Here is a 27,958-nt window from a genome sequence, read left to right as displayed (position 1 = left end):
CTATTCTACTTTGACTCTGAATTTGACCGCACTAGGTACCTCATATAAGTGGAATCATACAATACTTGTACTTTTGTGACGGGCTTATTTCACTCAGCATGTTTTCAAGGTTCATCCATGATGTAGCATGTGTCAGAATTTCCTTCCCTTCTAAGGCTGAATATCCCATTGTCTGTATATACCACATTTTGCTTATCCATTCTTCCATCAATGGACATTTAGTTTGTTTCCACCTTCTGGCTACTGTGACTAGTCCTTCAGTGAACATGGTGCACAAGCATTTGTTTCAATTCTTTTGGGTATATACCTAGAACCTAAACTACTTTTCAGCATTATTCAGTAATGGGGATGGGGGATTCCAAGTCGGTAGCCTGAGAGGTTTCCAGTAGCCGTGCATGCTCGGAGGTGCTCCTTGAAGGAGGGCAGTACCAGGTTACAGTGCACTCACCCTTCGTCCAGGGTCCCACACAGCCAAGGCAAAGAGAAAGAAACAGCAACCGAACCCAGCATTCCACTCAAAAATCTCTCCCACTCCATTTCCAATAAGGACAAAACAAAATGTAAAAATAAGACATTTTTATTAAAAGCTGAAATGTTTTCAAAGTTTATACATGCAAACAGATAATTCCATCACATGGATTTCTAGATCACTGACAAGCAGATACAAACCAGCCTAGCAAACACGCACAAACACCCTAACCCGCTCAGTACTTGTATTTGGACTCAGCCTGTTCACTCGGAGGGAAACCGGACACTTACCAGCATGTCCCTACTGCTGTCGTGCCCCTGGTGACTGGCCTGATGGAGGGGAGGGAACATCCCTGTCACACGGTCGAGCAGAACAGTGCCGGGCTCTCTGCTCCACCCCAGCAGCCCTGCCCACCAGGACTGGTCCCTCCAGGCAAGTGACTGGCAGCTGGCTTCCCAACACTGGAGGCTCGTTTCAATCAACGGAGCACTTGAAACAAAATCCTGGCTGCCTGAACCACAGGTCCATTACAGCAGCATCCCTCGGAATGCCACCTGATCAAAGTCACTTTCTGTAAGCTCCCGGGGAGTCCGATGCCCACGGAGGGGGCAATCACTGCAGTGCTTTCTTTCTCAACTCTTACCTTCTTAGAAGCCGCCCGCCCTGGTTCTGATTTAAACATTTGGCATGTCTGACACGCTTCTTGAGTTATGAAGTTAGGACACATGGATGCTTCGTTTCTATCACTGATTTGTGAAGGATTAAAAAAAATAGAGCACCCAGATTTCATTAAAAAATTTATTTTCATATAAAAGTGCCAAAATATCCACCAACGTCAATCTATGTCAACAACCAGTTTACGCTAGTAATCAAAACACAAGCCTCTTTATTCACACTGTTGAAAACGCGAACCTTTTTCACACGTTCCCACAGTAGCTGGAGTCTCTCGACAGCGGGAAGTTTGCGCTCCTGTTCGCGGTGCTAGTCCATATGTCCAGGTCCATATAGGCACGGAATGGGTTAAACCCTGGGTAGTATTCCTTGCACATGACCGCCTGGTTTTCCATGTGAGTCGAGTGTTCCGTGGTGGGGTTGACGGGGCAGCAATTTTCATACACGTCGCTTTGCGGGGCCCAGATGGAACCAAAAAGTCCAGACATCGGAGACAAGCTTCGGGTGCTTGTGAGGTAGGGCTGAAGGATACATGAGGAGAAGGAAAAAAAAAAAAAAAAAGAAATGTTTACAAAAATAAAGGAGCCTTAGAAAGGCAATGGCAAGGTTGACTATGTACCCGTGGCTACCACAGTGGAATCAATCCAAGCTACCTGGACATTATTACACTATTCTCAACCACCTGGGTGGCTTTAATTCCATTTTTCTCAAACAGAAGGTCATGAAATTCCCCTCAAACTATTGATAGATAAAACTTTTTTCAACCCAAGGATGGACCCACAGGTCAAATGCCCTCTATTTGTAAAAAAGCAGCAGAGTGGGTGTCAGAGAAGCACAGAGGGTGTCCCCAGGCAGGAAGCCCTCCAGCCCTGTCGCTGACACTGCCTGACCTTCCTGGAAGGTTCATCTCATCTCCTCCCACAGATGAAAGGTCAGCGGGGCCACAGGAACACAGCTGCATCCCAGAGGGCTTCCTGGCCCAAGTTCAATGCCATCGACAACCATTTCTCCTCAGTGTGGTTTGGGGCGTCTTGGCTGCTAGTGTCTGCAAGCCCCCGCCCATCTGACCACGTGTGAGGCCCCTGCAGAGGGCGGCTGGTGACCTAAGGGGAACAAGCCGGGCTCTGGCTGATCTGAACCCCACCCTAAAGCTACAGAGAGACCAGGATGAGGCAGGCACTAGAAAGAACCCGGGCACAGCAGGACGGGGCGGCACTGACCGGAGAGCTGATGAGGCCGGCGTGTCCCCAGGCGGTCGGCACGTTTGGGGGGCTGTTCCAGGCAGACTGGGAGCTGTGGTCAATGAAGTCCGTCTGAACTTCGGCAGGACAGGGGAAGCCATTGGGGTAGTTAATGTTTTCTACAAAGAATGGGAGACATCGACAGAGGTGAACATTTTTCTGGAGAGAATGGAATTCTCACTCTCAGAAAAAGCTCTCAAGGCCTTACTATATTGACAAGTTAAAGATGAACATAAAATAATTACTCCATGAGACATATCACCTGGGAGGCCCTCAGGAAGTTCTTCCTCTGGGCTTAATTTTTTGTATTTGATAATTTGATGCGACTCTTTCTAATACACAGAATACACTAAAATACTGCTATACTTTCATAGTAGTAAATACTACCATAGATTTGAATAGTGTCAAGGTTCTTACCAGTCCTTAAAATTTTCTTTTATTGCCTGTCATGCCAATGTCGGCCATCTCCACATACACCATATGCATTGATAAAGCAATAGGAAACCAAGCACTTCTCCGACAGCAGTAAGAGGGTATAAACACAGTCTCACAGGCAGGAAGAAAGTTACCACAGCACCCCCTTGTGATTATCATAGAGCACTGCATATATCAAAACCCAGATAAGTACAAGCATCTTGTACTTATATTTGGGCCCAGAATCTGCAATTTTTCACAATTTCCCCTTCAAACTCCTTCCCTTCCTTCTGCAGCACCATCCAGGGGCATAAGTGTCAGGACATGTGAGGAACAAGCAGGTAAATGATTCTACCTCACCTGGGACTTGTTTCCCTAAAAAGAGTAACTAACCCCAGCCTCCCAATGGATAATCCAATGGATAATCCACAGTTTAGGTCCACATAGATCCAAATGACCCCGTTCTACCTAATTTGAAGGACTAAATAGATTAGGGTTATTTGTACAAGTCCCCAGACACCCGGGTTTAGAGGGCTTTTTGAGGCCATATAAAATTACATATGGCAGGCATGCTGGACCCACATGAAGGACTGACTCAGCAGCCTCCTGGAAGATCATTCTCAAAGGCACATTCTTTGCAGTAAGTGCCTTGAGTCCACACACCCTTCCTGCTTTGACTTTCTGAGAATAAAAGAATGGCACTGGGGGACTTCCCTGGTGGTCCAGTGGTAAAGAATCCACCTTCCAATGCAGGGGATGCATGCTCGATCCCTGGTCAGGGAACTAAGATCCCACATGCCGCGGGGCAACTAAGCCCGCGTGCCACGACTACTGAACTCTTGTGCCTCAACAAGAGAGCCTGTGTGCCGCAAACTACAGAGCTCACGCACCCTGGAGCCCGCGCCACAACTAGAGAGAGAAAATCCGCATGCCACAACTAGAGAGAAGCCCGTGCGCTGCAATGAAAGATCCCGCGGGCTGCAACTAAGACCCAACACAACCAAAAAAAAAAAAAAAAGAATGGCATCAGGATTGTCCAAACAGCTTTACCTTCTGGAAAGGCATTGTAGTCGTTCAATTCCAGGGGGCAGTACACACTGGGAAACTGGCCTTCACACGCTGCATTCCAATCAATGAAACTGCTACAAAAAACAAGGGGTCTAGTTTCAGAAACAGGATGTCAACAGATCAAGGAAAGAAAGAGGAGTACGACGTTATTGCCCAGCATCCTCATCGCTGCTAATTCCTCAACTCTGGAAAATAAAAGAAGTACTTTATTGTCACAGAATCAAAGACTTACTAACTCAACGCTCATCACCAATGACACAGCACTGCAGGATGGATGGCTTGGACTGGACGCCCACTTCCTTTCGATGGGGATGTAATTAATGTACAGCATAGGAAACGTAAGTTAATCACACTGTAATACTCTGTGTGGTGAGAGCTGGTGACTAGACTTACATGGTGATCATTTTGTAATGTATAAAAATAATGAATCACTATGTTATACACCTGAAATATAATACTGTATGTCAGTTATAATTCCAAAGAAGGTCAGAGATGGAGTTTGATCTGTTGAGTACAGAGAGCCAAGGACTCAGGGAAAAGTGGGGGCAGGGGAGCTTTTCTTTAAATGAGACAAGAAAAAGCAAATAAATTATGCCTAGATAAGGGGAATGGATCAAAACCCGGCTTTCAGTTTGCCAGAGAAGTACTTTCACTTAGACTGTAAAAAACTTGCCCATGGTTAGGTGTAAACCATGTAAGCAGGATCAAGATTTGAAAGAGAAAATTGCTCTCACTTTTAACTAAAAGGTATTACATTAAAAAAAACAACAACAAACTAAAACCCACCCACGTCTGTGAAGTCTAACCAGAGGCAGAACCCGTGCCGTGGCTGTGGCTTTGTCAGCACGTGGAGGATGGGACACCGCCGAGGGTCCCAGCACCCACCCAGGGGGCTCAAACACATCCGCTACTAACTGCCACCTTCCACTTGGGGCAAGGCCAGACTATGACTCATGGTAGATGCTTTGATCCCAATTGCAATCTGGATTTTCATTATAGAAATAAGAAAGTAACTACCTCTTTAATAAGCTGAACTCCCCAAAAAAACTTCAACTGGATTCTGATTAAACACAGATATTAAAATTTTCTCAAGTTTTCATAATCGAATGATAAATCTAATGCCAAGTCTAAGAAGCTGCCACTGTGGAACTATTTTTCGATACTCAAATTATTCGATCTTTAAAAATTTTAAATGTGTTCAAGATTAATGCCAAGGAAAAATGGAAATTTTTGTTCTGTTAGCGGGCAGGAATTATGAGGGACTGTTTTTGTTTTTTCAGTTTTGCCTCTAATATATGAATAGCTCATCTTTTCAGTTTAAAAAGGAAAACAGTGACGTGGTCACCGGCTGTGTTACTTTTTTCCTTCCCCGTTTCTCTCAATTCCTGGCTTGTAATTTTTCAGACATCACAGCTCAACTCCAAAAGGCAGCTGGCAACACCCAGCTCAGGAGCTGGGGAGGAAGCCCGGACCTGGCCGCCGCTGCCGTCGTCGGGATGGAGCGCATACCTGCTGTGCACCGGGGCGGGCGCGGGCAGCACGGCCGGCCCGCTGCTCTCCAGGGCGCAGCCGAAGCCGCTGGTCACACACACGGGCTGTGCGGGCCACAGGTCCCCCGGGGGGTAGAGACCTGCGGAAGAGAACAGGCCTCTCAGCCCCCCTCCTTCTCATGCAGCCCTCGGCCACCCTTCCTGCAGGACCAGCTCGACTTCTCCTCCCTCCAGGAAGCCCCGCCCCCATCCCGTATCACCCGCGCGACTTCCCCACCGCAAGAGCCCTGCGGTCTGTAAAGTGCAAGGGCCGCGCGCTGCTTTGACCTGCACTTCAGACGGGACACAACCATCTCCTGGCCCGGATTACGAGATCATGGTAGTGACTCAACAAGCACTGCAGGGCCTGCCTGCTTCCTGCAAAGCCCCGTCAGGATTCCCAGGACACAGCAGTGAACACGTTGACATTCAAGTGAGCGGAGACAAACAACAAACAAAAGAAGTAAGAAGCTGGGAAAACGGTGCTGTTACAGCCCCAGGGATGAGACACAAGGATTCTGTGGCAGTGGAGGGAGCCAACCTCAGCACCAGGGGAGGGAACACCCTGCACCCTGCAGGTACGGGGCGTGGAGTGATGTGAGTGAGCCCTGTTTTCCACAACTGCCCCCGAGCCTTCCTCGGGAGGGCCCCTGTCCTGGCTCGGTGCTCCCAAGCTGTGGAAGCGCCTGCCTGCTGGGTGTGCCAACACGGCCATATGGTCCTGACCTCAGTTTGAACACCGTCCCCCTAAACCTTTCCAGGGGACGCCCGGCTCCTGCTCCTCCCAGCAAACACCTGCAGCACCTCTGCTTGTCTCCACCTTCACTGCCACAGCCGTTGCTCATTCGTGGGATGCACGGATGGACGCCATTGGTTGATGGCATGGATTAAAGGGACTGGCCATCTGCACACGGGCAGGAACTCCACAAAGAAAGAACAGACTCAACTATTCGAAATGCACTGGGAACCCGAAGGTCTACCAGCCAACCAGGCCACATGGGGATGGGGGGAATACATGGACAGGAATATGTGGACACAACTCTCGCTTTCCAGGCAGCGTGTGCACCCCCAGGGCTGCACCCCCGTGTGGGGGCCGGCGGCAATCACCCGCCTGGAGACCCGGAGACCTGTAGCTCACAGTGGTCAGAGAGACCCTCAAGCATTTAAAGAAACACCACCAGAGACCACATAGCTGTCATAGCTGTGGGGGTCTCTCAAGGACAAGGTCCACCTCCTAAGGCCGCCCTGGTGTTTGGGACCTCGCTCAGCGGCTGGTCAGGGACCCTACGGTCAGTCCTGCAGGGCAGGGCATCCTGCTGCGAAAGTCCTGTTGAGAATCGCTGGAACCAGAGGCTGCATGAGCCAATTAAGATCAGATCAACCAAGAACCGCCTCTGCATTCAGGTGCTCATGAACAAATGGACCAGAAGCCAAGACCGCACAGAAACGAGGGGTGTGTATGCTGCTTCGAGACAATCTCTGTGGTTCTCACGTTTCTTTGCTTCCTGGAATGGATGCTCTGACTGCCCACGTTCTGACCTATCTTTCCAAGGATATTTGCTAAACAAAGCCTCAGAGATGGAGACAGGGTCTCCCCCTAGAGCAACGGGCAAGTTTGCTTCGTCCAACATAATAAAGATAATGTCTCCTGCCTATTATTAAAACAACCAAACAGAACAAAAACCTTAGGTTTCCTAAGCTCAGGGCTCCTTTCCTGTAACGGAAAGGAGCCTTTCCAACCACTGACCACTGCAGGTGCAGACGACCACCTGGGCGCCCCTGCATCGCCCCCAAGAGACTGGGGGCCTGAAGGAGGTGTGCTTACAAGATGCTCAGGCTGCTTGCTGTGCTAAGCGTCCTATTCTCTGACCCAGGAGTCTCTTGTCCTCTGGCAGCAGCTACAAAATCATGGCAGGCTAACTTGTTAGCTCGTAATAAGTAGGGTAAACGCCTCAGACCCTTCCCCGGTCTCGACAGTGATGTGATCTGACTCATGCTCAATATCATCCCTCTGGCTGCTGTGCTGAAAAGAGACGGTAAGGTGGTGGCGGATGTTCACCAGACTTACTGTGGTGATCGTTTTGCAACATGTACATATGATGCATCATTACATTAGTTATACCCCTGAAACTAATATAATGTTATATATCGATTATATCCCAAAAATAAAGAAAATAAAAGTCAATGAGATAGTGAGGTGAGGTGAGAAGTAGAGAGACCTGTTGGGAGGCTGCAGTGAGAAAGAACGGTGGCCATGGGGAGAAGTGATCAGATTCTGGGTCTGTTTGGAAGGCAGAGGCAGAGAGTGAGACAACAGATCCCGTGTGGGGATGAGGAAAAGAGTCCAGGATGACGCCCAGACTTCTGGCCTGAGCAACAAGAAAGCCCGAGTGGGAGGCGGTGTGAGGAGTAGGGCTGGGGAGGTGAGCGTTCGGGGTGGGACACCGGTGCAGACCCGAGGACAGATGGCAATGGCAGCTGGCTGTGCAGAAGTGGGAGCTGTCGGGGGGCTGGAGGTGGATGGACCACCAGGAGAGCGTGAGCCAGATGAGCATGAGAGCTGGGGGAGCCGAGGGGAACTGCACCGGGACCCCCGAGGTCACAGCCCGAGCAGAAGGTCTCAGGAGGCTGGAGTATTGGGCCCCGGCCACGGAGATCACTGGGGCCCCGCAGACACTGCTCAGGTGTCACGGCACAGCCAGCCCCAGCGGTTTCAGGGAGAACAGGAGGAAAGGAATCTAAGCAGCAGACAGACGGCTCCCCCAAGCAGCTCTCCCAGAGAAGTGGGCACAGAAGCAGCCAGATAAGGGGGGGTCAAGGGAGAGAGTCTGGCTGCTTCTGTGTTAAGGACGGGATGGGAGGTCTCACGGTATGTACGTATCCTGCTGTGGACGACCCGTTAGAGAAAACCTGGCGCCGGCGCCGAGCCGGAGCGGGACCCCGCAGAGGAGGGCAGCCTGACAACCCACGGGCCGCAGCAGGAGGGCAGCGGGGGTGGCGGGTGGAGGACGGGGCAGGCGGAGCCTCTCTCCTCCCCAGGAAACAGGAAGCATCAGCTAAGAGAACCAGGCAGAGGACTGACAGGTGGGCACGGGGGCGCCGCAGCTGCCGGGAGGCTGGCAGCCGGCCGGCTGTGTGTGCTGCTCTCCGGTCTCGCTCATCTGCACGGCACGGGGCAGAGAAGCTGGAGAGCTGGGCAAAACCACGCCCGTGGCTCTGCAAGGAGGGCGCAGCGCAGGGGGAGGGGGCCCAGAGGTGACGTAACAGCAGGTGGGAGGACTGAGGCTGGGCGCGTGAGGGAGGTGCGGGCAGAGGAAGGGGACGCACAGGCCCTGCGGACAGTGACCATGAACAAGGGCTGTTTCTGCAGTGACTTTAGGGCCTCAACGGGGATTGTAACGGGTCATCAAAGAGTAACTGCAGATTATTAACAAAGACGAGGTAAAAAGGCACCTGAAACACATACACACAACATGGATAAGACACTAGATGACATACAGTTCTCCAACTGACGACAAAAACAGACAGGAGAACATGTCAGGCGTACCTGTTTTGACACAGGTTTTCTTCTTCCTCACCGATAATTAAATCCTCTTTCCCCTCTATCACCTCAAAGAGAAAAGGCGGTGCCTTCTAAACCTCCCTAAATCTTGCCTAAGCAAATTACTGAATTTAAGAGTATTTTTTCATCAAAAACACTTATTTTTATTGGACCAGTAAGAAGATCCAACTCACGAATAGTTTATTTCTGTTGATAATCTGACAGCAGATAATCTCTCTGTAACCACAGAGCTGGAAGCCTCCTGCCTTCAAAGTAAAAGTGCTCCACTGTGCTTGGCAGCCTTTAGTCCAGCACGGTTCACATGAGCAAAAGCAAGATCTCGACGGTGCCGCAGAGGGTGACAACCAGGCTTATCCTGCCACCATCCCTGAGCCTGGTTAGGCAGGAAGGAGGTGCGAGGAGAAAAGAGGAGACACGAGGGCAAGAGAGGTGAAGGGAAGGAGAAGGAAAGAGAGGGGGCCTGGAGTTAACCTCCGGGACAGACCCTGGGCGGAGCGGCTTCCCTCCCTGGGCCCCGTGTCCAGGCTCCTGGGCCACTGTCCCTGCCTGGCTGAGGCCGCAGAAGCTCAGCGCTTGGCCTCAGCACTGGTGCAGGAGGGAGGCTGGATCAGTGGACAGGCTTCTGAGACAAGGCGGAGGGGTGGGGACGGGGGACAGGCAGAGACACAGGAGGTGGAAGTCGGCTAATCGGGGCCCCGGACCCTCCTTCTGCTCCCCGCTTTTCTGCCATCTTAGATGGGAAAGGAAACTAAAGGCGGAGGCAATCCCTGTAAAGGGGCCCCACCTTGCTCCGGGGCCACAGGCCACCTGTGCCTTGTGTCCCAGGAGGGAGCTCAGGGTCCGTGCAGAAGGGGCAGCCGAGGCCAGGGGCCCCGAGGACGCCAGGGCAGAGGGCAGGGGCCTTCCCGATGCTCGAGAGCCAGGGCACAGACAAGCCAGCTCTGTCTGTCCTCAAGCTCCCCGGCCAGCAGCGTGACATGGACACCTGGCCGGTGTCCGGAGCAAGAGCAACGCGCCTCACCTTTATCTTCTTCAACAGCCGCAGGCCCAGCAGGAAGGCTGGGACAGGGGGCGTCCGCGTGTCGGGGGAAGCTACTCACGTCTCTGCGGGGAGAGCAAGAAGATGAGGAGCCACTGACCCTCTCTGTACAAGGAAATGCTGAATTTCTGTAACTAAGTCTGACTGTGTTTTTACATGAATTCTTCCCCTCAAAAGCCATAAAGATACTAGAGACATAAAGGTATACACCCAAAAAAGGGCTGAGGAATATTAAATTCCCAAGATCCAGGGAAGTCTTTTTTTTTTTTTTAAATAACATCTACCTTCAATCTTCTATTTTGGTGTAAGAGTATGTATGTATGTATTCATTCATTCATTTATTTATTTATGGCTGCGTTGGGTCTTTGTTGTTCTGCACAGGTTTTCTCTAGTTGTGGCGAGCGGGGGCTACTCTTTGCTGTGGTGCACGTGCTTCTCATTGCGGTGGCTTCTCTTGTTGTGGAGCATGGGCTTTAGGTGCACAGGCTTCAGTAGTTGCAGCACACAGGCTCAGTAGTTGCGGCATGTGGGCCCCAGAGTGCGTGGGCTTCAGTAGTTGCGGCACGTGGGCTTCAGTAGTTGTGGCTCATGGGCTCTAGACTGCAGGCTCAGTAGTTGTGGCACACAGGCTTAGTTGCTCCACGGTATGTGGGATCTTCCTGGACCAGGGCTCGAACCATGTCCCCTGCACTGGCAGATGGATTCTTAACCACTGTGCCACCAGGGAAGCCCCCAGGGAAGTCTTGTTTTAACAAACACCAACAGCACAATGCTAACTAAGGTAGTCTGCAGTTTCCAATCTGCCTTCCAGCAGCTGGCAGCAATCTCCCACTCCTGGTTTACTCTCTACCCCTAACAGAAAGAGCTCGCATAGAGCTTTCCTCATCCATTCCATTTTTATGACACCACCCCCTGTCCTCTCATGGTGCCTAAAACCTAACCACACTCCTCACTCTGAAACCTTCTCCTTCTAACATACCCTCCTCTTCTCCCTCTCAGTAAACGGTGCTTGTTTATTTTGTCCGATGCTGCAGAAATCATCACACGGTGAAACTGTAAACATGTGAGTGCCTTCTAGGTTCTTGCAAACTTCTGTGAATCATCAGTGCTCAGTTTTATTTCAAGTCCTAGAAAAGAGTAGCTGGTTCCCATCCTTACTGTTACTACTGTTCTTCCTACTTTCAGGAGTGACATCTTTTCTAACACGGCCGTATCACTGAAAGGACCAGCGATACCAGAGACGCTCCCACACAAGCGTGTTGTCTTGGAAAGACTGTACGCCCTGAATTATTAATAAAATCAGATTTTACTTTCTCACATCCTTAAAAAGGTTTTCCTATTTTAGCCTGCAGAACCAAGTACAAAGAAGAAACACACGGAATGAAAGAAAAAAGCAGTACCTAAAACATACTGTAAAAGCTGGAAAACCAAACACTTACGTGGGATTGCAGATGTTATGAGAAAGATTCAAGGAGATGGGAGCTTCAGAGGGAAAGTCATTTTGTGAAACACTGTCTCCTGCATAAAAACAAAAAGGTGATCACAAGTTTTTATAAGCATAATTCAACTGTGTATATCCTGTGTTAAGATGCAGATCGCTAACATCGTTAACCCCTGAGTGATTTATTTTTCACTTTTAACTGATATTCACATATTCAGTCAATTTTTTAATTAAAAAAACTTTTACGTATGAATACGTATAAAACTGGGATGATACTTCAAAAATACTTTGTGTTTTTGATCTTTTACACAATTAACTATATTGGGGGGGACTTCCCTGGTGGTCCAGTGGTAAAGAATCCACCTTACAATGCAGGGGAAAACGGGTTCCATCCCTGGTCAGGGAACTAAGATCCCACATGCCGCGGGGCAACTAAGCTTGCACGCCACAACTACTGAGCTCATGAGCCTCAACTAGAGCCCTCGTGCTACAAACTACAGAGCCCACGTGCTGGGGAACCCGCATGCCACAACTAGAGAGAGAAAACCTGCAAGCCACAACTAGAGAGAAGCCCACACGCCACAACAAAAGATGCCGCATACTACAACTAAGACCTGACGCAGCGAAAAATAAATAAAATAAATATGTACATAATAAATAAATCTTTAAAAAAATTATATTGGGGACATTTTCCTGATATTTATTATACAACCTCTGAACATAACTAGACTGAGTCTTATGCCCTGTGTTACAAGCAAGGCCATCAATCACCTTTCTCATTCACCTGCTGTTGGCCTTATCCCCCAAGCGAGAGCTGCGCTTCTATTTTTTATTGATGTTAAGCACCAATTTTAAAAACTCTCACATTAGCACCATCAGGCATACTGCCTTCAGTGGCCAAGAAGACCATCCCCACCACCAAACAAAACACCGCAAGCCGCCCTGCATCCAAGCCCTCATGCGTTCTCCAGCACACAGCAATAAACAGATGTACATGTATGTCAGTGTGGGGTCATTAGCCAAACAGTGTCTAAAAAGGCACCTGCAGGAGGGGCCAGCAATGCGAAAAAGGCTGAGAAACGGACTGAAATCACAAGTGGGCATTTGTCTAGGTTTTTATGGTGCCAGGGCCCAGGTCTCCCAGACAGGAGCTTCTATATAGGTAATCACTGCTGGCAGGAGACACAGCAGAGGCCGCTGTAAGGAGCTGGAGGCAGTGGGAAGTGGGCTGGGCTCAGGGGGAGTTAGGGTCCCAGGGCATCCAACAAGCCACGTGACCCCTCTGAGCCCAGGTCCTTGGAGGCACGGGGAGCGCCCCCCATGGCCCTGCATACAGAGTGAGCGTCCCATGGACGCCACGGTGACGCCAATGGAACCCCTGTCTCCCCCCTGTCCTGATAACAAAGCTTATCCTGTACTATGTTGACCATGACGGTGAAAAGGAGTGAATTAAATCTTTATGTAGACACGGAGGTATAAAAAACAACGCTGAGTGAAACAGCAAGACACAGCATGCTTACTGAAGCATGATCTCCGTTATGTAAGTTAAAAACAATGCTCTGTTTTGTTGATGGATATATGAATGTAAAATAAAGTATGGATTAAAAGAAGACACAGCAAGCCCATGACAGCGGACAGTGAGTCTCTCAAGCAGGAGGAAGCGGAACAGACTATAAAATATTACCCCTTAAAAAAAAGGAGGGCGAACATGACAAAATTGAGAGTTATTAGTTCTAGGTGACAGAAATATAGATGCTTCTTCGACCTTTCCTGTATCTTTAAGTTTTTCAAAAACAAGGGAGGACCACTGTTCATAGCAACATTATTCATAAGACGCAAAAGGTGGAAAAACCCAAGTGTCCATCAACAGATGAATAGAGAGATAAAATGCAGTCTATCCACACACAACAGAATATTTATTATTCAGCCTTTAAGAAGGAAGGAAATCCTGACATGTCACAACATGAATGAACCTTGAAGACATCATGCTAAGTGAAATAAGCCAGTCACCAAGGACAAGTATTGTATGACTTCACTTACCAGATACGAGAGTATTCAAATTCATAGACAGAAAGCAGAATAGAGGTTCACAGGGCTGTAGGGGGTGGGGAAGGGAGAGCTACGTTTTAACGGGTACCGAGTTTCTGTTTGGGATGGGGAAAAAGGCCCAAAGATGGATGGTGGTGATGACTGCACAACGATGTGAACGTATTTAATGCCACTGAACTGTACACTTAAAAATGGTTAAAATAGTAGATTTTGTGTTATGTATACTTTACCACAACAAAAAAATGTACAAGTGAAAAAATAAACGTGGAAGTTCTTCGAACTGTTTCCAAGATACAGACTTAAAAAAATAATAATAATAATGGAGGGAGGAAGGAAGGAAGAAAGAAAAAGAAAGTGGATAAAATGCAAAGCAAAGCAAGCACAGGAATGCAGAGCCCACTGCGGGCGGGCAGGCGGCACTGGAAGGCAGATCAGGCCCCCGTTCTGGGCGCTGGGGCAGGAGGGCCAGGAGGCCTCAGTCCCAGACTCACCAGGCGGCAGGAAGTGCTGAGGGCCCAGCGTGGGCTTCTTGTCCCCGTCAGAGCTGCTGGCACTGCTCCAGCTGCCCCAGCTGCCCCGGCTGGCACGCACACTGCCCGAGGAGCTGCCACAGTCCGAGCTGGAGTCTGAGCAGGATTTCTCCCCGCGCTTCTTCCCCGGCTTCTGGAAGTAACCCTCTGTGGGAAGTGAGAGAGGAGTCGTGTTTCGCTTACAGAGTTTTCAACCTGACGCCACTTCCAGTAAAAGGAGAGAGGCCAAGCTATGAAGAAGGCAAGGCTCAGCTTCAGGATCTGCTCCCTCTGCCCATCCAGCGAGAAGGAAGACGCTCCCCGAAACTGACGGTGGGCGCTGAGGAAGCTGCGGGGGTGAGCCACGGGCCCCACAGGCTCTGCCGTGGGCCGGACAGTGAACGTGGTCTGGCCTGAGAGAGTCAACACCAACGATAATCTCGACCTGAAAGTGGTTCTGGAAATAACAAGTACTTCTCTCAAGAAAATCAAGGCTACTCTCTCAGACTGGAGACATGTAGGTAATTTCTCTCTCTTGTATTAAAATGTCCACCAAGATAGATGTCTGACTGATTCACCTTGCTGTACACCTGAAACTAACACAACACTGTAAATCAACTAGACTCTAATAAAAAGTGTTTTTAAATGTCCACCGAGAGTTTCAGCGTATTATTTATGTGTGAGTGGGAAGAACCTCCAGAAAGACCAAGAAACAACGCACACGAGTCTGGGAACGTGCATGTCAGTGCCCCACACACCCCGCCTAGTACTTTCCTCTCCTGCCACCCTCCCCCCAACCCTGCACCCAGCGCTGGTGCCCCCAGGTCACTGGCCGGCAGCCCTTGGCGGAGCAGCAGCCTGGCTGTGCAGGAAGCACCTGGCGCAGGGGTGTGAGAACGGCCACTGTTCTCCCCTGGCTTTCCCCTACCCCCCCCTTTCACCAAGGGAGTCCTGTCTTGAGCAAGCACCCACTGTTGCTCAGCCGTCTGCATGACACAGTCAAGAATGGCCAGATTTTAGAGGAGTGGGAGGTAGGAGGGGCAACGCTAGGGGCCTGGCCGGGCTCAGAAGAATCGCAGCCTACTGTCTCATCTGGACAGCTTTCCATTCAGGCTTGAGTGAAGTGACAATCTCTCACTCTGGGCACTTCCCCGAGGAAACAACAATCAACAACAATCCCGACAGAAGCACTGTTTTGTAGCTCCATGCGGTTCCATACCTGCCTCTCCCTGCGAGGCAGGTAAGCTGCTTCCAATGCCAGCATCTGTTTTACACGCTTCCCCAGGGTTTTCCTGGATACACCAGCTCCTTAAGTCGATGTCACTGCTCAGTTCAGACCTTTCAAATTCACTGCACACCAGCTTTAATTCACTCTGTTCCGAAGGCCTGGAAGAGCCACAAAAAAATCATGTCTGCATTTTATCGTGCATACACACATACCTGCTTTCCTTGAGACTTAGCAGAGGTGAAAATGTGAATCTGGGACAACTTGAGCCCTCTTCTCTCTGGGTCTGCTGGGAGAAGACGATAAGTAAGGGAGAGAGATTAGGAAGAACAAGATTTTGCTGTTTTAGAACGAGAATTAAGTTGGAGCTCATTTAATCTCTTCATATTTTACAGTAAGAGGAGTAAAACTCCACAGGTTAAATGAGTCCCCCAAGGTCAACTGATAAGTGGCAGATGCAGGACAAGAACCCATGACTCTCTGTATGTCTTCCTTGGTTTTCATGTAAAACATGACTCTCACTAGATGAATCTGCTCCTTGGCGTCTGGGGGAAGGTCTGAGCGTTAACTGAAATCTATTCTCATTCATTCATTTAGCAAACATTTGTGGAGTGACGACCATGACCCACGTACTGTTAGGAAAGGTGTGGCGTCTACAAAGAAGAATGAAGCTCCTCCCCCAAGGAGTTCACAGTCCAACACTTATATCTCTCTAACAAGACCATGAACTTGAGGGAAAACCTGTAATACAGCTTTGTAAATGGGGACACGGAAATGTGTCAGAGGACGCTACGTGAAGACCTAGGTGATTATTTCACACAGTCCAACTTCCGTACCTCATGTCACATCTGTAGGAGGACAGGTGTGAAATGAAGCCGATGGTCTCAGTGGTTTGTGACCACTCAGGGTAAAGAGTATAGAGACAGAGTATAGAGACAGATTGGCAACAGACAATCCAACAACCACCACCTACGTAAGCATCATGTTCTCAAAACATTCTGATTACCTACAAGCTACTTGGAAGTTATTCTTTAACAACGTAATTTGTTTCTTTAGCATGTCAGAAATCTGCTTTCAAAAATATATTGTAGGGCTTCCCTGGTGGCGCAGTGGTTGAGAATCTGCCTGCCAATGCAGGGGACACGGGTTCGAGCCCTGGTCTGGGAGGATCCCACATGCCGCGGAGCAACTAGGCCCGTGAGCCACAATTACTGAGCCTGCGCGTCTGGAGCCTGTGCTCTGCAACAAGAGAGGCCGCGATAGTGAGAGGCCCGCGCACCGCAATGAAGAGTGGCCCCCACTTGCCGCAACTAGAGAAAGCCCTCGCACAGAAACGAAGACCCAACACAGCCAAAATAAATAAATAAATTTAAAAAAATATATATATATATATATTGTAACATTTAATTGGCGAAATTCCACCCTAATTTTATATCTTTCTATATGTCCACATCAGAAAAACATGCCACTTTAAAGTGACCACATAAGTCCATCAAATTTTTATGAAGATACAAGGTGTGACTTTCCTTTCTATAGGAGACCACATTGCAGCTTTCAAATAATTTAGCCTAAATAAGAATAATTACCCATTAGTAAGTAGTATTTAATAATTTAATAATTACCCATCAATAATCTAATAATGCGTATCTTTCTTTTTTTCCTATTTGCATTTTGCTGATTGCAGGACACAGAACTAGAGCTTGAAGACCCCCTGGGGTCGCCTGGCCCTCCTCCTGCAGAACAGGACATTCGGGGAAGGGGGGTGGGGCGCGTGTTACAGGGCTGAATCCCAGGGTCCGAGCTCCTGATCGCAAAGGGGGCAGACGCTGTAAGCAGTGTGTTACGTGCCCCCATGCGGGGGTCCTGGCTACCACGTGGGCGGTTCTGCCACAGTTCCCTCCCAACCACAAGAGCAACCACTACAGCAGGGTGGAGTCCCTTCCCCATGCAAATCTGGAACTGCTAGAGAACAAAGCTGACAGCAACACATTTAAGTACCTAGCTGAGCTCACAAGAAAGAGAAATCCCCAGATGCCAGCGCTCAAAGGAAGAAAAGCCGGAGCGGTGGGGACGGAGGGGCAAGGTGGGAGGAAACAGGCTCCGAAGCCCACTCGAGACAGGAATCAGGGAGCTCGTCAGCGCGAGAGCCACCTGAGAGGCTCCCCAGGGACAAGGGCAGAGGGCGCAGGGGCACGAGTCTGCCAGAGGCGCTCCGTATGTGGCGTCGGAATGGATGCGCTACTGACCTGGTGGGAAAAAATTCTCGAGCTGCAGAATTTATGTAAAATTAGGCTTGGAGAGCTACTTCTGGGAACCCAGACATATGGGATCCGCACGAACACGTCAGCACCTTCATTTTACAGGTTAGAAAAGAAGCAACGTTTCCCAAGGAGGCTGCCTGACTGCCTGGGGTCATGTCCGGCTCTGCCCCTGACCAGCTCTGGGGCTTCAGGCAAACCTCGCAGTATCTGCAGCTCACTTCCCACAGCGGAAGAACCTACCTTCTGCTGGACGATCGATCGGGGCAAAGATTCTATGTGTGGGGACTATTCTCTTGCGTTATCGGGACCCCAGACGGTCAGGGTCAAGCTGGGACCGCGGGCCTGCCTGTGCCCGGGGGTCCTCTACCACCTGCTCCTCCAACGCCCCTGGTGTGGAGGGATGGCTCTGCTTTCCCCCTAAAACCTTCTATAGCTTTTTGCATTTTATTAAGTAAAATTTTAAAATTTTGCTCATCTTAAGGGGTTTTCAACAAAATAAATAAAAACATAACCAGAAGATATGTTACTTTTAAGACTATATCTTTATCTCAAAACACAAACATCTACACTCTCATATTATCTGTATCCAATGTAACAAAAATAAGATGGAAACATAATAGCTAAATGTAAAATTATAGAGTAAATAATAGATGAAAAATTTAAAGGGACTGTAAAAATCACACACCTCAAGACCTGGGCAGCACTCCTTTTCTTGTTTTTTCTACATGCTCGATTTTTATTCCAATTTAAATTTTGTAAGTTTCCGTCTTTTTTCTCCTGAAGCTTCTTCTTCCTATAAGGATCTTCCTGCTAAAGAGGAAAAAGAAAACTTTTAGTAAGGGTTTCAACTTACTAACACAAATAAAACCTGTGTATGGTTTTTTCTTTTAACTTTTGAAGACCAACTCCATCTGAATTCAGAACATTCCAGCACTAGTGAAAACAGACATACATTTCTCAATCTCTAGTCTGTTTTCATTTCCCTTCTTTCTCTACCTCCCCTCAGCCTCTGCAAAAAGAAAAAAAAATTGTCGCCTATAAAATTTCTAAGGGGCTAAAAAGGAAAAACATCTGTTAGTAATTTATGGTCAGCTTGCCATTAACCTCAGCAGCAATAAATCCTCCGACCTTCACCTGTTTATTTGGTATGTGCAATTCACATGAATTACTACTGAAGAAAAATCGTGTAAAAACTCAACTGAGGAGTAATTTGTGTATTTATGTTTTTATTTGTTTATAGATGAACTTTAGGAGAACAGGCAAAACTCCAGAGACTGCTTCAAACTAGTTTAAGCTTTTCAAGTAAATAATGCCAAGAATATGCTTGATGTTTTTTTAATGTGGTTCTGAAAAACTTAATTTAGCATGAGACATAAATATATTATATATAATATGTATGCATATATATATATATGTACATATAAATAAAAATTTTTTTAATTTGGGTTTTTTCCTCTTTTAAATGTTTGGCATGGTCTACTAACAGGCCCAAGGGGAGGGGGACTCCCTTTTTAAGTAGCTCATATCTCTAATGTCTACTAATACTTTCTCCTTTTCTTCCTTCCACCATGCTGCCCCTTTAAAGCAGAAGAAAAATAAAAGGTTTTAGATGCCTGCACATTACATGTCTGGGGTACTGAAAGCCTCATGTTTCCATCAAAGCAATATGCTCACTACACTAAACGAACACTAGAAATAAAATGATATTTTAAGTGTACATGTGGTGGGATTATGGTATTTTTGCTTTCTTCTTTACACTCCTTTATTTTTTCTCCCAATATGTATTACCTTTTTTCTCATTCTGAAGGCATTTTTAAAACATGGTAAGTTAAACATACAAAGTCCTATCCTACAGGACCGTATGCTAATCGTTTAAGTTTGATGCCAAATAGACACATTAAAGACGTATGATCAGATGCGATCCAATGTTAAACATTAAATACAAACCACATTTATTCAAGTATTGCTCTCTGTGAGTTTCCAACTTTTGCTGGGGGGGAGCAGGGGGAGAGTCTGCCCCTCCCCTGCCTCACTCTGTCCCCTTAAGGGCCAAGAAAGGCTTTTCAACACAGCCAGTACCTGAACCTTTCTGTCCCTCCAGGGTCACCCACAAATAAAGGACCAGCCCCAAGTGGAGCCAGGAAGGGTGATCTGGGCAGGAGTCACTCTGGACGTGGCTGCCTTCTCAGCACAACCTGGTTAGAATGGCATAACAGGCCACAAGAAGGCAGGCACTGGAGGGCTACACCCAGCGGGGACTTGGTGGTCAGAAGCATCGCCACCTACTGTGAGTATCGGAGAGTGAGTTTCAGGAGCACGGGGCACATGCTGGACGAGGAGGTGTGGATGGAGTGCTGGAGAAGCAGGGTCCACAGCACACACAGGAGGGCTGGGGAAGAGGGGTGTGCGTGTGTGTGTGTGTGTATGTGTGTGTGTGTGTGTGTGAGTGACACAAAGAGAGACCGAGAGAGAAGCAACGGGCAGTGCAGAGGCATGGGGCCGGGGTCAGGTGGGGGAGGACAGGCCCGCAGCGGATGCCGCAGGTGGGGCAGAGGGGAAAGCAACCTGAGAGCCAAAGCAACAGACTTCTCAGGAAATGGGAGGAAGAAGACAGGGGCAATCGGCTCTTTGTTTTCTGGTGGGGAGGTGCCACATGCGAGGAAGCAGGACTAGCCGGGATCGGAAAGGGTCCACGCAGACCTGAAATTAAGACCAGTCTCTGAGGCCAAACTGCCTGGTCTAAACCTCACTCCGTGTGACAAGCTGACTCATCTTGGGCAAGTGACTTAGCCTCTCTTTGCCTCGGTTTCCCAGGTCTTCCAAAAGGCTGTTGTGAGGATTAAAGTACCTGACGGCAGTAAGCAGTTTACATAAGACTTAGCTATTATCATCATCATTGTTGAATTATTTGAACTAAGTTCTCCGATCTCCCTGAATGAGGGACAATTTAACTGGCCGCAGGGTGGGGAAATAAGATTTCCTAAGCTTTAGTAAAAGAAAAGGAAGAAATCAAAGAGAAATCACAGATTGACTGCACAAAGGCATTCTTAAAGCCACTGTACATAAGTCAAAGCGAATAAAAATAAGAGGGAAAGGGCAAACTAAGAAAAAAATCTGTGATAGTATTTAATAGACAAAGAGCTAATACCTTCACCTATGTTCTCATAGAAAACAAGAAAAAAACACTAACACTCAATAGAAAAGTGGGTAAAGGACATGAAATGAAAATTCACAAGAGAAATAGAGAAGGCCAAAAACATGAAGAGTTCCTCCAAAATACTTAATAATAAAAGTATGTTTTTAGGAAAGACCAATTACTTCATCTTTCCATTTTGGCTTTAAAAACACAAGTGTGTTGACACTGCGTGTTTATGCCTGCAAACACGAGGACAGGCTAGGGAAGCCGCGTGTGGTACCACGTGTGTCTCTCAGCAGGGCAAGAGAAACTAGGTTAGACATTCACTTCTTAACTTAGAAAAAATATATATTTTTTAAAATGTCAGTGGTAGGATCTTAGATGAATGACTTTTTGCTTGTGTTTTTCAGAATTTTACAAAAAATGAAGGAAAATGCTTACTTTTCCCTAGTAAGGGAGGCAAACTGAGATGAGAAACAAAACACAATCACTTACCTATCCCACTGACCAAGATTTTGCCAAAAAACGGTGCTGCTGAGACCAGAGTAACACAATGGCTGTCGTGCACCGTGCATGAGGGGAAACAGGGACCCTGCTTCCGGAGAGCGAGCCGGCGGCACACACCAGGGGCCCTGACAGTTGACACTCTAATTCTATTTCTAGAAACCTATAGCAAGGATGCACCAGATATACAGGCCAGACTTAGTTCATCATGCTATTATGAAAATAAAAAGCTGCAAACAACTTTAATGTCCAACTGCAGGGGAATGGTTTGGATTACAGCACAGTTAAATGATGGAATGTTATGTAACCACTGAAAACAAAGTTTCCCATTAATTTCTAACTTGAGAAAATTCAGAATTACGACATTATAACAAAGCTCCATATACACAATAATAGTTATCCCAAGTTTTTAAACACTTGCATAGAGAAGGAAGAGAATACAGAAAAATGCAAAAAGTGGTCCATTTTGGACAGATCTTGTCCTCCCTTCTTTATGCTTCTGTAATAATCATGAATTCCTTTTCTAAGGGGGATAAAAAAAGATCTGCTTACAAGAAAATAAACAGCCAGGGCTGGGATTAAAATTTAGTTTGTGGCTCCCAAATCTGGGCTTCAACCTCCTTTGCCAATAAATCTGGAGGAATGTTCCCCATGTGCTATAGACAGATCTGTACAATTTTCTAAGCTGCAAAGTCAGGCTCCAAGAACGTACAAGAAAAACAAACACTGAGCACTGCACTTGGGAATGTGTTTACTGAGAATGATTTTCTCCAAATGAACAATGAAATGGAAAGTACACTCAAGGGGGTTTAAAGAAGAGCCTACAAACCTGAGAGTGGCCCCCAGAGCCAGCAGAGAGGACCGCCTACAGCTCCGCCCCCATCCTGCCCAGGTGACTACAAGGAGCCTCGGAGCCCCAAGCACAGCCCAAGCTCCCAGACCCTCGGCCCCGCTGCAGCCTCCCTGCAGCCAAGCCCGCTGCCTGCACCCAGAGCAGACGTCTGTCCCGCCAGGATCACAGACCAGGAAGGGAAGGAGGAACCTACGCAAGCCCTGGGACCAAGGCCAAGAAGTGTCTGAGCGCCACGGACAGGGATCAAGACACGGCCCGTACCCTCCTCAACCTGGTGTGAAGACACGGCCGAGGGCACCGGCACAGGGGGCAAGTCTGGACGGGAGCCAGGGGAGACTTAGGGGCTGGGGGGCATGTGAGGTGGGGGCACGGCACCCACACACGCAGAAGACGGTGCAGCATCCCCAGCCTGACCTCAGGGTCCCCTCCAGACAGCCCTGCACCGAGGGCCCTGCAGTGATCAGTTCCCACCTCTCCTCCCAGGACACATCTGGGAGGGGCTGGCATTGCTCAGCTTCGTCTTCCACTTCATTGCAGGGCAGCACGGACGTCCCCGTTCCCAATGAGTCCAGTCTCTCCTCCCCCAGATCCAATGACTTGACTTCTGCTCCTGATTGCGTGTCCTATCTCCATGGCCCGGCCGGCGTGCCTGCCCTCCGTCACTATACCTGCTCCATCAAGCAGACTCAGGCCGCTGGTCTCCATGCACACTTCAGAGAACTCACGTCACCCTTCAATTCTAAACTCCACGGGGACAACTCCCAAGTCCCAGGCATGGGCCGGCCTCGCCATGGCAGCTCTGGCTCGGTATCTCGCATCTACCAGGCTCTGCCACGTCCAAGTCCAGCCAACCCCCTCTGTCGGCAATGACCACAGTCACACCTGTCACCTCTTTGATTCTTACTACTGGGCAGTGCTTCACAAGTGCTGCTATTCGAAGCACTTGTTACATTCACTCCTCCAGTCCTCACGAACCTATGAGGCAGAGATACTATTATTACTCTCATTTTTCACATGAGGAAACTGCGACGTTGAGTAACTCGCCCGATGTTACAGAGTAAGTGTCGAGCTGGGTTCACACCAGCTGCAAAGTCCGTGCTGCTAACCATGAGGCAACACAGCCCTGACAGACATAAAAATGAAGCTCCAACTCCCCATCTTCTAGTTACCCAGACTTAAAACCTTGGAGCTGTTTTTTGCAAATGGCTCTGCAAGCAAAGCCAGCTCCTCCCCTTTATGCAATCAGGTGCTAAGAAGTCCAGCTGGTCTTTCTTCTACACTGTCTCCTACCTCCTCTTCCCATCCTTCACCCCTGCTCCTGCCCAAACAGAATCTTGATTACATCACACCTCCCAGCAGAGGAGTAGCCTCCTGGTGAGAAGAGAGCTGGTATCCATTTCTGCCCTCCCCAACCCAGCCTCCAAAACACTAGGACTGATCCTTCAGAAATGCATTATTCACACATTCATTCAAGCACTCGCTAAACCACCACACTGGCTCTTTATAACAGGTACCCTGCCCATCTCCATGAAACTGAATTGAAAGATACTCAATTACGACCTTCAAGAAGATCGCAGCCCACAGGTTGTTTTCCATTTCTTGTCCACCATCCTCTGCCCCCCACCCCCTGCCCGGTTCAGAACCCTTCGACAGCATTCCATGATTTGCAGCAGGGTCCCCAAACTGGCCACCCTCAGGCCAAATCCTCCAAAAAGACTTTTCTGTTTGGACCAATGTGCTTTTAAAAATTTGATCCTGAAATTCCTGAGCAGGCAACCTTCCCTTCCTAGTGCTTGTCCTCACTTACTTCATTGTGTCTCCAACTGAGATCCACGGACTAAAGTCTAAACTCTGAGTTGGCATGCGAGGGCCTTGGCAAGCTGGCAGGACTCTGCCTCTGCCCTGCCCTTCCTTCCCCCTCCTGACTGAGCTCCTTCTCGGTCAGACGACTCGCTCACTGCTCCCAACCATGCCACGAGACCCGGTGGTGCCGGCTGCCCCCCTCCCCTCCTCTGCTTCTCTACACTCTCCCTGCACCTCTACACTCCCCCTGCACCTCTACACTCCCCCTGCACCTCTACACTCCCCCTGCACAAGTTCCTTCCTCCTCGGGGCTTCCCATGGCCCCTGCAAGCTAAGCTGACGTTCCCATCTCTGCAATCCCCTCTACTATGCACTGACTTTAACACTTGACTACATGGAAATGTCTTTCTTGACAGACCACAAATTCCTGGTTTGGAATGTCTGCGATTTTCTTATTTGGTATCACTCTCATTCCATTTACTTAAATGAAAAATGCATGCTTTTTGTAGAGTTTAAGCAAAAACTGAGTAGCATAAAGAAGGAGAAAAGAAATCATGCAAAATCCCATCACTCAGAAATAAGCAGGTTCTCCCACTGATTATTTGGCAAACCTTATTCTTTAATGTGTCTTTTTAAGAACCTATACATACATAAGGATGGGAGGACAACTGACGGGAGAAATTTAGAACACTAGGACCATGCATTATTTTTAAATACAAATTTAAGGCTCAATTTTATTTGAACTTAGAAGAAAATGAAGTAGAACCAAAGGAACGCCAACATTCAATAATTACTTCTTCTCCACATGATACATTAATTGCCTAAGGATCTCTCTAAGGTTAAGGAAAAGATGGTGAAAGATATTTTCGTAGGTTTTCACCCTTTTAAACTACATGTTTCAGTTTTGCACAGGATTGGCTCGCTACCAAGAAAGATAAAATTAAAACTTACTTTCACTTACCTTTCAGTCCCACCCCATTTTTGCAGATTTTATTACTATTTTTGTTTTGTTAAAGTTTTAATATTTGCAATCTGTTTTGCAACCATAACTTCCCACTGTTTAACCAAAGTTCTGAATATAAAATGGACAGAAACCTCAAAAGACATTTAACACAGCTTCCTCAAACTTCTATCCTGGTTGGCTAAATTTCACTAACTTCATTTTTCAAGGAAGTCTCCCAAGTTCATTTGAGTTTACAGATGAATGTCTGTTGCTTTCGTGCCTGAGTGCCAGCTTCGCTGGACGTAATGTTCGTGTTCACATTTTCATTCTCTCGAAGATACTGTTCCACTGTTCTCAGACATTAGATGTTTCTACAAAGTCTGAGGCAAGCCTAGGTGTGTCTTTCTTGATTTTCCTGCCTTTTCCGCACAATTCTTTAAGCTTTAAGTTCAACACCTTAACCAGGACGTGCCTATGTCCAATATCACACACACATCAGCTTTTCCTAGTGTACACAGTGTGCCTTTGGATCTTTAAATTCAGCTTTTCACTCACATTGGGAAATTTTTCTTCTATTACGTCTCTGAATACTTTTCTGATCCGCTGTTGGGCCATTTACCGAGACAATCATTATTCTGATGTTGGACTGTTTTTGTCTTTGTTCCCTTATCTATCATCATCTTTTCTCCAAAATCTAAAATCTCTTAAAATTTTTCCTCCACATTCACTCTGATCATCTCAAAGCCTTTCCTTCAGGTCAGTAAGTCAATTTTCAGTCACTGAATAGGTAATGTACTGTCTACATTTATTGACTTAACTTTACAATATCTCTTCCAACCTCATCGTAGTATATTAATTTGCCTTTAAAAGCTAGAATTTTATTGAATTCATAGTCTATAGTGTGAAGTATTTTCAGAGTTCCCTTCAGGTCTCTGGATATGTTTTCATCTAGATTGGGATCTTGGTCTGTCTTCTGTATGTTCTACTCCTTTCCTTCATTTTTTACTATAGTATATTTGAACAGTTGCAATGTTATTTTTTTCACTGTGCTTGTGCTAATACACAGATAGCTCTGTCCTGTTGTGAAGTAGATAAATTCTCCAAAATCCCTTTCCCACCTTTATCTGGGAACTTTAGTTCCTATGAGATACAGGGCTGGGTTCTGCTTTCTAGACACTTTGCAGTGGCCTACACAGTGGGAAGGGAAAGAGCTGGCTGAGACAGTGCACAAGCTTTGCCCTCTCTTCTGGGATTCTGTCACACCAGGGCCCATGCACTGAAGCTAGAAAGGCATCCTTCTCCTGTGGATTCTGGATAATGCTTCTAACTCAGCAAGATTTTGCCCTAAAAATGGATGTTGGGTAACAACTGGAGAGGCAAGATATGTGATCTGGTTCTACTCCACCATCTTTACCCAGGAGTTAACCCATTTGCTTAAGAACAGCTTCTCTTGAGAATAAAAGCTATCTGGTATCACCAAAAATTGTTTTAGTATCTCCTGTATAATTAGAAGATAAATAAACTTTCTGAATACATGAACCTCACCAATTATCAATGTGGATTCAAATACATAACTATCCTCTTTGAAAAGTATGAAATACAGATGTACAGTTATTACATAGATATTTGCACTCTAAGTCCTAAACTTGGGTTTTGTTCTAATAGGCAAGAAAGAAAGGAATACAGACCTCGACTGAAGGTACATCCTGCTTCTCAGAACATACGTCTTCTTTAGACGCTTTGTGAATCTTCTTTTCTGAAGAAGACTTTGTGTCAACCTTTTTCAAAGTTTCACAATTGTCTACTTCATTCTTGACAGGCACTTGCTGGTTATTCCCTTGAATAAATAAAAATGATTCAATTTCTAGCTAATAATTTCCATTCACATTCCCCATAGTTAAATCTTCTTCCTACACAAACAATCTCATTTGATTTAATGAGATTTAGACTTAAGGACTATTTTGAAATCCACAATGCTCTAGAAATTTATTTTGTTTATAGGTGAAAATGTACTTATATTAAGAGTTTTACAAGCAGTCGTTAAAAGAGGTCATGGGAAGAAAGTGCAGGGGCACACCATTATTCATAGTGGCATTACTAATGAAAGTCAAAAGGCAGAAACAACCCAAATGTGCATGGACGAATGGATGGATAAACAAAATGTGGTAAATACCATGGAACACCATTAGCCTTAAAAAGGAATGATTCACTGCACTACAATGTGAATATAATTAGCATTACTGAACTGTACACACAAAAATGGTTAAGATGAGGAAAAAAAGGAATGAAGTTCCGAAATATGACACAACATGGATGAACCTTGAAGACATTATACTGAGTGAAATAAGCCAGTCACAAGATAAATATCGTGTGATCCTATTTGTTTGAGGGACATAGAGTCATCAAATTCATTGAGATAAAAAGTAGAATGGTGGCTACCAGGGGGTGGAGGGACAGAGTACAGGTAATTATTGCTTAATGGATATGGAGTTTCTGTTTGGGATGATGAAAAAAGTTCTGGAAATGGATGACAGTGATGGCTGTAAAATGATGTGAATGTACTTAATGCCACTGAGCTTTACAATTTAAAATGGTAACTTAGGTTATATATACTTTACCACAATTTTTTTTAAGTTAGGGGAGGGAGAGAGGGAGGTAAGATCTTGGGTTCTGGTCATGACTCAGACACTAATTAGTTTTACTGATCAGAAGTAAGTCTCTTAAGCTCCCTGAGCTACAGTTTCCTTATTTATGAAATGACAATACCACTTCCTCTGCCTACCCTGCCTGACTGTTATGAAGATGCAACCAGAACAGACAGAAATATAAAGGGTCACCACCAATAGACACATGAACAGCTGGAGGGCAGGGCCATCTCCTGCAGGAAACGCCCACCTGCCCTGGGAACAGCACCTGCGGGGTGAGAACCAAGCGCGAGACAATCACGCTGGCAAGGTCTGCACCGGCAGGAACCACATCTGAAATGTGACCTTTCCTTTGTTTTTTCAAGTGACTTCACTAAGTGTATTTCTTCTTCTATCCTTGACTTTGACATATGGTCAAACAGACCTCAACCCCACCATAACTGGGCTCAGTGTTCTAATATGAATCAGAAAGGATTTCAATACCTTCCCCTTTTTTCTTTAACTGAAAATCCCTCACGACACCTTGGCCATCTGAGAAAGGGTAGATGCCCACAGTGCAAATACATCACAGCAGAGCAGGCTGCCCACTCCCATC

The 27,958-nt window shown here is 47.1% G+C and overlaps 1 protein-coding gene across 13 annotated transcripts in view; it reads right to left on the bottom strand.

Moving 5' to 3' along the window:
• Positions 1–1,253: 1,253 nt before the first annotated feature.
• TMEM131L (transmembrane 131 like) overlaps positions 1,254–27,958 on the bottom strand; it is a 158,465-nt gene continuing 131,760 nt past the window's right edge. For 8 of the 13 annotated variants that reach the window (XM_036852648.1, XM_036852651.1, XM_036852655.1 and 5 more), the window contains 10 exons: positions 26,407–26,555; positions 18,165–18,289; positions 15,213–15,379; positions 13,976–14,161; positions 11,434–11,512; positions 9,977–10,059; positions 5,374–5,494; positions 3,847–3,938; positions 2,362–2,501; positions 1,254–1,662 (listed from right to left, as the gene is read on the bottom strand). In XM_036852648.1, coding sequence (XP_036708543.1) covers positions 1,387–1,662; positions 2,362–2,501; positions 3,847–3,938; positions 5,374–5,494; positions 9,977–10,059; positions 11,434–11,512; positions 13,976–14,161; positions 15,213–15,379; positions 18,165–18,289; positions 26,407–26,555 — 1,418 coding nt within the window. In that variant the 3' untranslated portion in view covers positions 1,254–1,386. Of the gene's footprint in view, positions 1,663–2,361; positions 2,502–3,846; positions 3,939–5,373; positions 5,495–9,976; positions 10,060–11,433; positions 11,513–13,975; positions 14,162–15,212; positions 15,380–18,164; positions 18,290–26,406; positions 26,556–27,958 lie in introns of those variants that run through there. The other 5 variants (XM_036852650.1, XM_036852649.1, XM_036852652.1 and 2 more) reach the window with 5 other exon arrangements.

This window comes from Balaenoptera musculus, chromosome 5 (assembly GCF_009873245.2).
Source record: "Balaenoptera musculus isolate JJ_BM4_2016_0621 chromosome 5, mBalMus1.pri.v3, whole genome shotgun sequence".
NCBI lineage: Eukaryota > Metazoa > Chordata > Mammalia > Artiodactyla > Balaenopteridae > Balaenoptera > Balaenoptera musculus.
The sequence above is the reverse complement of the archived record's forward strand: the minus strand, read 5'-3'. Positions and strand labels throughout refer to the sequence as shown.